The sequence below is a fragment of the Narcine bancroftii genome, chromosome 10 (genome assembly GCF_036971445.1).
Source record: "Narcine bancroftii isolate sNarBan1 chromosome 10, sNarBan1.hap1, whole genome shotgun sequence".
Classification (NCBI taxonomy): Eukaryota; Metazoa; Chordata; class Chondrichthyes; order Torpediniformes; family Narcinidae; genus Narcine; species Narcine bancroftii.
Window position 1 is genome coordinate 32473966 of NC_091478.1, and position 12924 is coordinate 32486889.

The following is a 12924-nucleotide window of genomic DNA, read 5'->3' on the forward strand; positions in this document are numbered from 1 at the left end:
CCCATGATTCGGAGCCGAACAGGAGTGTGGGTATGACAACGGCTCTGTATACGCTTATCTTTGTGAGGTTTTTCAGTTGGTTGTTTTTCCAGACTCTTTTGTGTAGTCTTCCAAAGGTGCTATTTGCCTTGGCGAGTCTGTTGTCTATCTCTTTGTCGATCCTTGCATCTGATGAAATGGTGCAGCCGAGATAGGTAAACAGGTTAGGTCTTACATAAATACCTCACATCTGTACTCATTGAAGAGTAGTTGGAGAATTCATTGATTCAGATTTTAAAATCTGGAACATGTTATAGTTTAAAAAGGAGGATGTCTTCAAGGGCTTAAAGGTGGTTAAAAATACTGAGAGTTAACGAAATGTATCCCAGGTTTCACTGGGAGGCAAGAGAGGAGCTTTATGCAGAAGTTCAGGGGAAGGGTCTCAAACCTGAAAAGTTAACCATTTTTCTTTCTACACAGATGTTTCCAACACTTTTTATGTTTTATTTTCAGATTTTTTAACATCCAGTTTATTTGGTTTTCATTTACTAGGGATTTCTAAATCTTTGTTGGTAAAATGCCACTTAAATGGAGGACAGCAAAAGTATTAACAGGCCTTGGAGACCAACATTAGTGAACAATAAATTTTATGACAATAAATTCTGATTTTGATTCTGTAATAGGGAAGATGTCTCCTCCCCCCCCCCAAAAAAAAACCTGAAGAAACAGGATTAATTTACTCTTGGATTGCCGAGGATTAATCAAAATCAGTATGATTTTGTTTAGGGGAAATCCTATCTGTTCAATCTGTTCAATGTGACAGCCAACTGTCGTGGTCCATGTTGGTACCTACGACATAGGAAAAAAGTGGGATGAGGTCCTACAAGCAGAATTCAGGGAGTTTGGAAGGAAGTTAAGGAGTAGGACCTCAAGGGTAATAATCTCTGGATTATTGCCAGTGCCACGAGCTAGTCAGAGTAGGAACTGCAGGATAGATAGAATGAATATGTGGCTTGAACAGTGGTGTAGGAGGGAAGGGTTCAGATTCTTGGGGCATTGGAATCAGTTCTGGGGCAGATGGGATCAGTTCAAACAGGATGGTCTCCATCTGGGCAGGGCCAGGATCAATGCCCTCGGGAGAGTGTTTGGTAGTGCTGTTGAGGAAGGATTAAACTAATGTGGCAGGGGGGTGGGATCAGGAGTAGAGAGATGGAGGGGTTTAGCATGAGGGCAGAAGTCAGAAATAGGAGGGTGAAAAGCAAAAGAGGCAGGCAGGTAACCTCAGGGCAAAAATGTAAACTTTACAGCATAATGATGATAGGGTTAAGGCTCTGGTAAAAACAAGCTTGAAGGCCTTGTGTCTTAATGCAAGGAGTGTTTGTAATAAAGTGGATGATTTGAATGTGCAGATAGCTGTAAATGACTATGATATAGTTGGGATCACAGAGACATGGCTTCAAGGGGACCAAGGTTAGGAGCTTAACATTCATGGATTTTCAATATTCAGGAGGGACAGACAGAAAGGAAAAGGAGGTGGGGTAGCATTGTTGGTTAGAGAGGAGTTAAAAGCAATAGAAAGGAAGGATATTAGCTTGAATGATGTGGAATCAATATGGGTAGAGCTGCAAAATGCAAGAGGGCAGAAGAAGTTAGTGGGAGTTGTATATAGACCACCTAACAGTAGTAGAGAGGTTGGGGAGGCATTATACAGGAAATTGGAAATGCATGCAACAAGGGCAAGGCAGTTATAATGGGTGACTTTAATCTCCATATAGACTGGATGAATCAAATTGGTAAGGGTACTGATGAGGATGATTTCTTAGAAGGTATACGGGATAATTTTCTAACCCAGTATGTTGAAGAACCAACAAGGGAATAGGCCATTCTAGACAGGGTTCTGAGTAATGAGGAAGGGTTAGTTAACAATCTTTGGGCAAGAGTGACCATAATATGGTGGAATTTTACATTAGGATGGAAAGTGACAGGTTCTGAACTTAAAGAAGGGTGACTTTGAGGGTGTGAGACGCGAATTGATTAAGTTAGATTGGCAAATGTTACTTAAAGGATTAACTGTAGAAAGGCAATGGCAAGCATTTAAGTATCTCCTGGATGAAATACAGTGTTTGTTCATCCCCGTTTGGAAAAATAATAACTCAAGGAGGGTAGTACATCCTTGGATAACAAGGGAAATCAGAGAGAGTATCAAGTGTAAAGAGGAAGCATATAGACTAGCCAGGAAAGAAAGAATACCTGAGGATTGGGAGAAATTCAGAGTTCTACAGAGGAAGACAAAGGGATTAATCAGGAAAGGCAAAAGAGATTATGAGAGAAAGTTGGCAGGGAACATAAAAAATGACTGCAAAAGTTTTTATAGATATGTAAAGAGAAAGAAACTAGTAAAGACAAATGTGGGTCCATTGCAGTCAGAAACAGGTGAATTGGTAATGGGGAACAAGGACATGGCAGACCAATTAAATAACTACTTTAGTTCGGTCTTCACTAGGGAAAATATGAATAATCTTCAGGAAATAATAGGGGACCATGGGGCTAATGTGATGGAAGGACTGGGGAAAATGAGTGTAAGTTATGAGGTTGTGTTGGATAAATTGAAGGGATGAAAGGCAGACAAGTCCCCAGGACCATGTGGTCTGCATCCCAGAGTGCTAAAGGAAGTAGCCCATGAAATAGTGGATGCATTGTTGATAATTTTTCAAAACTCTTTAGATTCTGGAGTAGTTCCTGAGGACTGGAGGGTGGCTAATATAACTCCACTTTTTAAAAAGGGAGGGAAAGAGAAATCAGGGAATTATAGACCAGTTAGCTTGACATCGATAGTGAGGAAAATGTTAGAGTCAGTTATTAAAGATGTGATTACGGCACATCTGGAAAGTGGTGAATTAATTGGTCAGAGCCATCATGGTTTTATGAAGGGAAAATCGTGTCTGACTAATCTTATTGAATTTTTTGAGGATGTAACTAGTAGAGTGGATAGGGGAGAACCAGTAGATCTGGTTTACCTGGATTTTCAGAAGGCTTTTGATAAGGTCCCACACAGGAGATTACTATACAAACTTAAGGTATTTGGGGATATGGTATTGAGGTGGAGAGAGAATTGGTTGGCAGATAGGAAGCAAAGAGTAGGAATAAACGGGTACTTTTCAGAATGTCAGTCAGTTACTAGTGGGGTACCACAAGGCTCAGTGCTGGGACCCCAGTTATTTACGATATATATTAACGATTTAGATGAGGAAATAGAAAACAGCACTTCCAAGTTTGCAGACGACACGAAGCTGAGTGGGACTGTAAGCTGTGTAGAGTCTGTTAAGTGCGTGCAGGGTGACCTGGACAGGTTGGGTGAGTGGGCAAATGCATGACAGATGCAATATAAAGTGGATAAGTCTGTGGTTCTCCACTTTGGAGGAAAGAATGGGAGGGCTGAGTACTATCTTAAAAGGGGAGATGCAAAGAGATCTGGGTGTCACTGTGCATCAGTCATTAAAAGTGGGCAGGCAGGTGCAGTAAACGGTAAAAAAGACGAATGGTATGTTGGCGTTCATATCAAGAGGATTCGAGTTCACAAGCAGAGAGGTATTGATGCAGTTGTATAGGGCCTTGATGAGACGTCACCTGGAGTATTGTGTTCAGTTTTGGTCTCCTTATCTGAGGAAGGACATCATTGCCATGGAGAGAGTGCAGAAAAGGTTTACCAGATGACTCCAGGGATGGCGGGACTTGCATATGAAGAAAGGCTAGAATGACTGGGCTTGTACTTACTGGAGTTTAGATGATTAAGAGGTTTAATAGAAATGTTCAAAATTCTTAAGGGATTTGACAGGCTAGATGCAGGAAGATTGTTCCCAATGTTGAGCAAATCTAGAACCAGGGGTCACAGTTTAAGGATAAAGGGGAAGTCCTTTAGGACTGAGACGAGGAAGAATTTTTTTCACTCAGAGGGTGGTGAATTTATTGAATTCTCTGCCACAAGAAGTGATTGAGGCCGGTTCCATAGCTATATTTAAGAGAGAGTTAGATTTAGTACTTGTGACTAGGGGGATCAGGGGGTATGGAGAGAGAGAGCTGGAACAGGGTACTGAGTGGATGAACAGCCATGATTAAAATGAATGATGGTATAGGCTTGAAGGGCCAAATGGCCTCCTCCTACATCTATTTTCTATGTTTCTATGTTTAAATGTTTTCAAAAAAGAATTAACTATATTGATAGGGGCTATATGGTGGATATCTACTTTCAGTAAGATTGTTGACAAGGTTCCTCATGACAAACTGGTCAGGTTGATGGGGGCCAGTTATGTGCTTGTTATGCTTCTTTGTCTGCATAATGTGTTGTTAATAGGAAAGTTGTGGCACAGGGTATGTGTCAAATATACAAGGCTAAACAAATAGAGTCAAAATTACAACAGATAGAAATGACCCATACTAATACAGATCGAAAGAGTGAGTTAGCAAAACTTGGAGAATTCAATATTGAATGCAAAAGATTGCAATATGACACCTCATCTTATTTGGAATCTCAATATCAGAGATATTTGCTATGATCTACCATCCCTCCCTACCTTCTCTCCAATTGAAATCCAACTTGTTTTGCTCTATTTCTCAGTAGTGACAAAGGATCCTAGACCTGAAACCTTAACTATTTTTCTGTCCACAAATGCTGCCTACAATATTTCCAGCTGTTTTCATTTAGTAATAAAAGGCAGAGGGAAATGGCAGAGAGTTGTTTTGTAAAAGGAAGCCTATTACTAGAACAGTAGTATATCACATGGACGAGTGCTGGGTCACTTGCTATTCATTATATGTATTAAAGATTTCATTATGAATAGTGTTACACCTCAAACCAGCAAGAACAGAAGATGCAATTCGATTTTAACTCTAAATTTTTTTAATGACTATTAACAATATAAAGTGTTAACCCAATTAACTCCACTATAAGTATCCATAAAAATATACAGACAACATATCTTTTTTAAACAGTGTGTATGTAAAAAAAAAAACCACCCGACCATTACAGTCTGTGCCCAATATTCAAAAAAAGAAAAATCCCCAAAAAACCCCAGGTCAGCCAGTCAAGTAAGTCAGTCCAAAAACACAGTCCACAGAATTCAATCTCAAAGCTCAATGTCCAAATTCAATTCTTTAACTGAATAGCAAAAGGAGGTCGTATTGAACGTTGAAGAGAGAAATGAATCCTTTTTCAAGGGTTCCTTAGATGACTTCCCTTGGTTTTCATATTGTGGTTTTTAACCCTTCATTAACTTATGAGGCATGTGCCTTTTACACAGCTCTCCAGATTCACTAAGTGTGTGGAGAATGATGAACCTTGTCATGGTTCATTCCCAGGAGCAGCATGACAGATGACTCTGATTAATGGGCTGTTCCCAGAGACACACACAGAGACCATGAATTCTGTGAAATCAGACCCTTTGGTCTGCTTGAAACTTGTTGATTGTTCAATACTGCTGACTGGCACATTTCAGGCTGCAGGAGTACGTGGAGGGATGTGGAGGCTTGGTGCAGATAGCAGGAGGGTGCCTTAGGGAAGGACAAGTTTTGGGTGCTTTGGTCTGCAGACTTTTTTTTGTTTAACTACATAGTTTGTTTTGCTCAGACCAGAGAAGCCTGAAGGAGACTGATAGGTATACAAAATGATGGAGATCATAGGGGACTTGCCTCTATTGCTGCAGAGTCTAAAACCAGATATAGGATTGGAATAAGAGGTTTGCAGAAGATACAGGAAGGTTATTTTTTCACCAAGGGGGTGGTGGATGCAGAGACTTGTATTTAAGAAACATCTTGACGAGTAGAGTGCATAGACTATTACTGACTAAATGCTGGTAAATGGGATTAGTATAGATGGGTATTTGATAATCAAAACACAGAAATGCTGGAGGAACTCAGAGGTCCATAAGAGGGAGAGCTATTGCTGACGTTTCAGGCCTGAGCCCTTCCTCAAGGTAGGGGTGAAAAGACAGGCGTCTGAATTAAAGGCTGGGGAAAGAAAGGCCTTTTATTCAGACGCCTGTCTTTTTCACTCTTAGCCCGAGGAAGGACTCCGGCCTGAAACGCCAATAATATTTTTACCTTCGAGGCCGGCGGAGTTCCTTCAGCATTTCTCTTTTTGACGACGATCACAACGTCAGCAGACTTTCGATGTTCACTCCATAAGTATTTGACATGGTAATTGTGGGCCGAAGGCCCGTTTCTTTACTGTATGACAGTTATGAATGTAATAACCGCTCCACCCAATCAGACCCAATCATTTGATGGACAGGGATATGCCGTACTGTGCTGTATATGCCATCCTCTATGGTCTTACATAGAATGGTGGGCATATTTTTTGTTGCCCTCTTGCCTCCCCACAGTAAACCCCAGTTAACCTTCCAGACCTGAACAAGATCGAATTTCCCCCCTCGGCCACTCATCCTTCCCTCCGTGTTCGGTCGCGACTGGCGCAGAGAGGCACGTCACAGAAGAGCGACGCGCTGAAGTCGCAAAGTCGAGCCCTCGGAGGCGGGGAGCGCGCGAGGAGCGGGGGCGGGGAGCGCGCGAGGAGCGGTGGCGGGGGCGGGGAGCGCGCGAGGAGCGGTGGCGGGGAGCGCGCGAGGAGCGGTGGCGGGGCCGGGGAGCGCGCGAGCAGCGGTTGCGGTCGGCGGGTGCAGTCGAGATGAGGACAAACCATGTGTATTTTTGGAAGAGACTGAACGGTCCTGGACTTTTCCACCTGGTAATCCTTTGTGACATCTCGAGATACCGCGTCTCTTCTCAGGATCATGGAAAAGGTCAGGCAACATGTGTGGAAAGAGATCAGTCAGTGCTTGGGTCTGCGACCTCTCGGTGCTCAAGATGTTGCTGTTGGCCTGCAGGAGAGGGGGGTGGGGGAGACCCGATGTCTGTTTGCTTCTCTTGTCAATGGTTTTGCCAAGACAGCATTGGTGGCAGATCTCCCTTGCTATCGGATGTCTGGCGTGGTTGTTTCTACACAGAATTAGCTGAAGGGCCAGAAATCACCGATCCTTCTTTGCCATAAATTACCCAATTTGAGGTTTTGATCTTCAAACACTTTTCCTAAAACGGCCTTGAGTCACCCTTTGTTGGTGCATTAAAGGCAGTTTGGCGGGCAGCAGCCTCCTTTGAAGAAGACCGCAGAGCCCACCTCACTGACAAAAGGCAAAGGAGGAAAAACCCAACACCAACCCACCAATTTTCCCTTGCAACCGCTGCAACCGTGTCTGCCTGTCCCGCATCGGACTTGTCATCCACAAACGAGCCTGCAGCTGACGTGGACTTTTTACCCCCTCCATAAATCTTCGTCCGCGAAGCCAAGCCAAAGAAGAAGAAAGGCAATACAGGTAGTATGCACAGTTTAAAATCCACCATACATCCTGTGAGAAACAGAGGTACCTTCACAGATTGCAAAGTTGGGTGCTTCCCCTTACCCTGGGAATACACACACACATACTGGGGCTCTCCCAACTTTTATACAGTTCTTCAGTGTAGAGGTACCCTCCTCCCCCTAACATTCTTCTGCCTCCTGGATTGGTTTGGCATTTGGTAATTCTGTCTGCCTACGTGCTGTAAACTTGAAAGACCATGGGGTATCCTGTCTGGGTCCCATCATGTCATTGTCCTTTATTCATGAATCTGCCTTTGTCCTTATTCACACATCTCAACCCCCAGGACTTACTATATGCAGAACTTGCTAATTCTGTCTATCACTATAAGACACTTAGCCTGCAGCTGACGTGGACATTTACCCCCTCCATAAATCTTCATCCGCGAAGCCAAGCCAAAGAAAAGAAAAATAAGACCCTTATTCTATTATACTTGCGTAACCCTTCCTCACACTCTTATCGGAATTCATCCCTACTCAGCACTTACTTCCTCTAGTCTAGTCTAGTATTCCTTATTTCATTCATACTAGCTTTACTTCCTATCTATCTCTCACAATCCACACTTTTTCTTTAGCTACACTTAGTAAATTCTCAGCTGGAAGCTTGGTCTTTTTCCAAGCGAGTCAGCAAACGAACTGCAATCTCAGCATCATCAGATGGAGTTTGGGAAACATACATCCTTTGGGTTGTAGTGATCTGACGAAGGGTCTGTTGAATTAAACACTGCACACAAGTCATTAGGCAGGGAAGTATCATGATGGCTAAAATAACGAGTCCAACTGCTATAAGGGCTGTGGATATACCTCCAGTCACCAGTAAAAAGTTAAACTGCCTGACCATTGTGACCATTGTCATCAATCGATCTTCCACAAACGCCGCCCTCAATCCTATGAAATTGGGCGTTATGCAATGTGGACAAGCACCATATTACTATATATACTTAGCAAAACTATATGGGATACTGAACTTAGGCTAAATTAAACTTTGATTTTTTTACACTTTTTAAACTTTTATGTGAACACTTTCTTATCCTATATCACACACAATTTAACAAGAGGATCAGGATCATTCACATCACTGTTCTTCACTTCCTCACTGTGTTCCACTGGAAGAGTTTCCGGTAGAATAACCTCCATTGATGAACTGTCACTGTAATGCCTGAAGGACCTAGCTGAGTCTCTTCTTGGGGAGGTGTTGGCTCATTCAGGAAGCCAGTGTTGTTCACTAGTTTGCTTTTTCTTTTATTCATAAATTTTTTTATATGCATGAAACACTGCATGAGCATCCCTCTCTCTCAGTGAAAAGCGTTCAGTGTTTGGGACCATCTCTTCAGCAAGCTGTTAAGGATTGCAAAGAATTTGGATAATCCCTTATAAAAGTAAACCTCTTCTGCAGTTTCCTTTACCCTTACCCCTTCTTCAGCTATTTGCTCTTGCAATCATCCCACCAGCCTCTGCATCCAACATATTATCTTCCACAATTTGTGCCACCTCAACTTAATCCTACCACCAGATACACCTTTAGGAGTTCTTCAATGTCCTCATCATCTATGTCTAGGTTCAGGTTGTTGTTTACCATGTCGACAACAGCTCTATTAATCTTTGCAATCTCATCATCTTTTTCAGATCTCTTAAAGTCATGCACATACTGCTTCAGTATTTTGTTTCATGTGCCATTCATGCACTCTTGGTCACATCATCCCAGGTTGTTTTGAAGTGGAAAATGTTGTACTCCTTCCAGACTGCATCAATGTCTTGGCAGTGTCATCAGTTGCAGAAACAGCCTGAGCAAAGATCCTCCTCAGGTATTAGGCCATGAATGCTGCAATAACCCCTTGGTCCATTGGCTGGAGTAAAGAGGTGGTGTTTGATGGGAGGAACACCATTTTGATGTTGAGGTGGAGGTCACCAATAAAACGGGGATATCCTGGAGCATTGTCTATAATTAACACAATCTAGAAAGTTATGCCTTCTTCCAAGCAGCACTTCTCTATTTCACTGGCATAGCAATCGAGAAGAACATCCTGAAACGGCATTTGTGTCATCCATGACATTTATTGATCCTGTAATAGACCGGTAAGCTGTGTTTGTTAATGCTATTGAAAGTCGTGGGTTTTTCACTATGCCAAATAAGAAATGGCTTTAACTTGTAACTAGCAACATTGCCTCCTAACCTCTTTGCAGACGATGCCGCTTTAGTTGCCCATTCAGAGCCAGCTCTTCAGCGCTTGACGTCCTGCTTTGCGGAAACTGCCAAAATGTTTGGCCTGGAAGTCAGCCTGAAGAAAACTGAGGTCCTCCATCAGCCAGCTCCCCACCATGACTACCAGCCCCCCCCACATCTCCATTGGGCACACAAAACTCAAAACGGTCAACAAGTTTACCTATCTCGGCTGCACCATTTCATCAGATGCAAGGATCGACAATGAGATAGACAACAGACTCGCCAAGGCAAATAGCGCCTTTGGAAGACTACACAAAAGAGTCTGGAAAAACAACCAACTGAAAAACCTCACAAAGATAAGCGTATACAGAGCCGTTGTCATACCCACACTCCTGTTCGGCTCCGAATCATGGGTCCTCTACCGGCATCACCTACGGCTCCTAGAACGCTTCCACCAGCGTTGTCTCCGCTCCATCCTCAACGTCCATTGGAGCGCTTTCATCCCTAACGTCGAAGTACTCGAGATGGCAGAGGTCGACAGCATTGAGTCCACGCTGCTGAAGATCCAGCAGCGCTGGGTGGGTCACGTCTCCAGAATGGAGGACCATCGCCTTCCCAAGATCGTGTTATATGGCGAGCTCTCCACTGGCCACCGTGACAGAGGTGCACCAAAGAAAAGGTACAAGTACTGCCTAAAGAAATCTCTTGGTGCCTGCCACATTGACCACCGCCAGTGGGCTGATAGCGCCTCAAACCGTGCATCTTGGTGCCTCACAGTTTGGCGGGCAGGAACCTCCTTTGAAGAAGACTGCAGAGCCCACCTCACTGACAATAGGCAAAGGAGGAAAAACCCAACACCCAACCCCAACCAACCAATTTTCCCCTGCAGCCGCTGCAACCGTGTCTGCCTGTCCCGCATCGGACTTGTCAGCCACAAACGAGCCTGCAGCTGACGTGGACTTTTACCCCCTCCATAAATCTTCGTCCGCGAAGCCAAGCCAAAGAAAGAAGCAACATTGCCTCCTAACCACACTGTCACTCCATCTTTAAAAGCCTTAAAGCCTGGTATTGACTTGGCCTCCTTATGGATGAAGGTCTTTTCAGGCATTTGCTTCCAAAATAAGGAGGTTTCAAACAGTTTAAAAATTTGCTGGGGCAAATAATCTCCCTCTACAATTAGTTTATCTGAGGTTTCAACAAATTCTTCTGCTGCCTTTGCATCAGCACTCAAAGACACCATTCAATTTTTCATTATGCAGCGAAAAACATTTGAAGCGCCTGAACCTCCCAGAGCTAGCATTAAATTCGATATCATAGTCTGGTTCTGAACTTGCAGTGATCTTTAGTCTGGTAGGCAAATGCTATTCATTGAACAGTTTTCATTTGTCCTTGGATTAGCTCTACATGAGCAGGAAGCTTAAGTTGATGCAAAACTTTCTCTGTGGTACACAGCATGGTGAACTCTCTGTGGTTACAGTAATCTGCTTTGTTTCCATTCTTGAGGATAGCCATGATTACAGTATCACTCAGGTTTCCTGACATGTCCTTTTCTTCCCATAATTGGAAATAGAACCACAGGTCCTTTGGCCCTCTGTTCTACACCCAGACCATATCTCTCCATTCCTCTCCCATCCATGTACCTGTGCAAATTTTTCTTAAATGAAAAATAGAACCTGCGTTCATCAATTCACCTTGGGTGCTCACTCCACCACTTTCTGTATGTCATAGTTCCTCTTAATGTTCCCTTTAAATTTTTCCTCTTGTTTTCATTTCATCTAATCTCAGTAGAAAAAGCCTGCTTTAATTTACTCTCTCTGCATCCATCATGATGAATATGTGACTGATTGTCATCTCCACCAGGTTTTAATGCACTTGGTTAGGAATTCTTCATTTCTGATAACTACAAAAAAAATCCCACCACCACTAACATCTTCCCTTCTGTAGTGTGGATTATAGAGGGTCAATTGACTTTCCGTCTGGAGCCTGATGGGAGTGTGGATTGTGGAGGGTGTTGTGACCCCTCCACCTGGAACTCTGTGGGATTGTGAAGGGTCAGGTGACCTCTCCCTGGAACCTAGTTAGAAGTGGCATCACTTGCCAATCAAAGTTGAACTCTGCCTACCCATTAGTGCATACCTGACTATTGGCCCCTTTTATTACCTAGTGGTTTCCTGGGCCAGAACCCCCAGCTTACTGTACTATAAAGTCGCTCTTTCTTCTTTGCTCTTCAGTCCTGAGAAGAACCTTGCTCCACTCCAGGTTGCGAACTGTTGAACTGGACAACACCGGAGGAGGCATTGGTAAGGTGTGCACAACACAGGGAAAGTGGCTGTTGTACATTAATGTTGTAGATTGCTTTGGAGCCATACCCATGTGTGACAAGGACCAAAAAATAGCGTATTGTAATCCTCAGTTGTTATAACTCAAATGTGCATGGTTGCTAGTATTGGTAGTATTAAGTCCGATGCAATTGATTATACTGTGTTGTTTGATTGAGAGTTCTAGTGTGTGTTAACCCCTGTTGCGATCCCTTACATGTGTTTTAATAAATTTATTTCCTGTGTTCAGCCTGTGTCCAGACTCATTACTCTTTGAACCCACCGTGCTTGTTTCCCTTCCCTCACAACACCCTCTTTATTCGTTTCTTTCTGCAAGGACCATTCTCTCTGTGACTCCCTAGTTTGTCCATCCCTTTTGTTCTCCAGGTACTATCCTGAACTGTTGGAGGTACAACACTTATTCCAACACCTCCTCCCTTGCCACAATCTAGGGATCTAAGCAATCCTTCTGGATGAGGCAGAGATTGACATGCACCTCCTCCAATCTTGTCTATTGCATTCAGTGCTCTCAATATTATCTCCCCTACATTGGTGAGACCAAGCTCAGACTAGGTAACCATTTTGCCAAATATGACATTTGTCATACACATTGTATAAAGTACATCTTCGCAAAATTTTACTTGCTGCAGCTGATAGATACTTGTAAAAACCTGTCATAGAATTAAAAGAGACAATAAATACATAAAAAAGAAAAAATATTCATAGTAAGTGCAAAAAAGATATGCAATAGGGCACAAGTCCTTTTGTGATGTCTGAACAGTCTGATTAGCATACCAGAGGAGAATCTGGAGTCTGATAGCTGTTGAAAAGAAACATCTTGAACCTAGAGGTGCTGGTTTTCAGGCTTCCATATTTTCTGCCTAAAGGTAGTAGTGAGAAGCGGTTGTGATGATAGTGATTAGAGACCCTTTATGCTGTTGTCTGACTTCTTGAGGCTGCCCACTTATAGATGTCTGCAATGGATGAGAGGCCAGAGTGGTTGCCTCAATGTGCTGGCTTGAGGAAAGGTCTTCTGACTCAAAGGAATGAAGACTCTC

General features: G+C 43.1%; 2 protein-coding genes across 7 annotated transcripts in view; one reads left to right on the forward strand and one right to left on the reverse strand.

Moving 5' to 3' along the window:
* Positions 1–6483, reverse strand: part of fra10ac1 (FRA10A associated CGG repeat 1) — a 73666-nt gene extending 67183 nt beyond the window's left edge. For all 3 annotated transcript variants that reach the window (XM_069900559.1, XM_069900558.1, XM_069900560.1), the window contains exon 1: positions 6381–6483. In XM_069900559.1, the coding sequence (XP_069756660.1) occupies positions 6381–6416 (36 nt within the window). In that variant the 5' untranslated portion in view covers positions 6417–6483. The remainder of the gene's footprint in view (positions 1–6380) is intronic.
* Positions 1–12924, forward strand: part of lgi1b (leucine-rich, glioma inactivated 1b) — a 71857-nt gene that overhangs the window by 29424 nt on the left and 29509 nt on the right. The window contains exons 1-2 of one of the 4 annotated variants that reach the window (XM_069900553.1): positions 6593–6773; positions 11780–11848. The exons of 1 other annotated variant lie outside the window; for it this stretch is intronic. In XM_069900553.1, coding sequence (XP_069756654.1) covers positions 6659–6773; positions 11780–11848 — 184 coding nt within the window. In that variant the 5' untranslated portion in view covers positions 6593–6658. Of the gene's footprint in view, positions 1–6592; positions 6774–9035; positions 9190–11779; positions 11849–12924 lie in introns of those variants that run through there. 2 more of the 4 variants (XM_069900555.1, XM_069900554.1) reach the window with 2 other exon arrangements.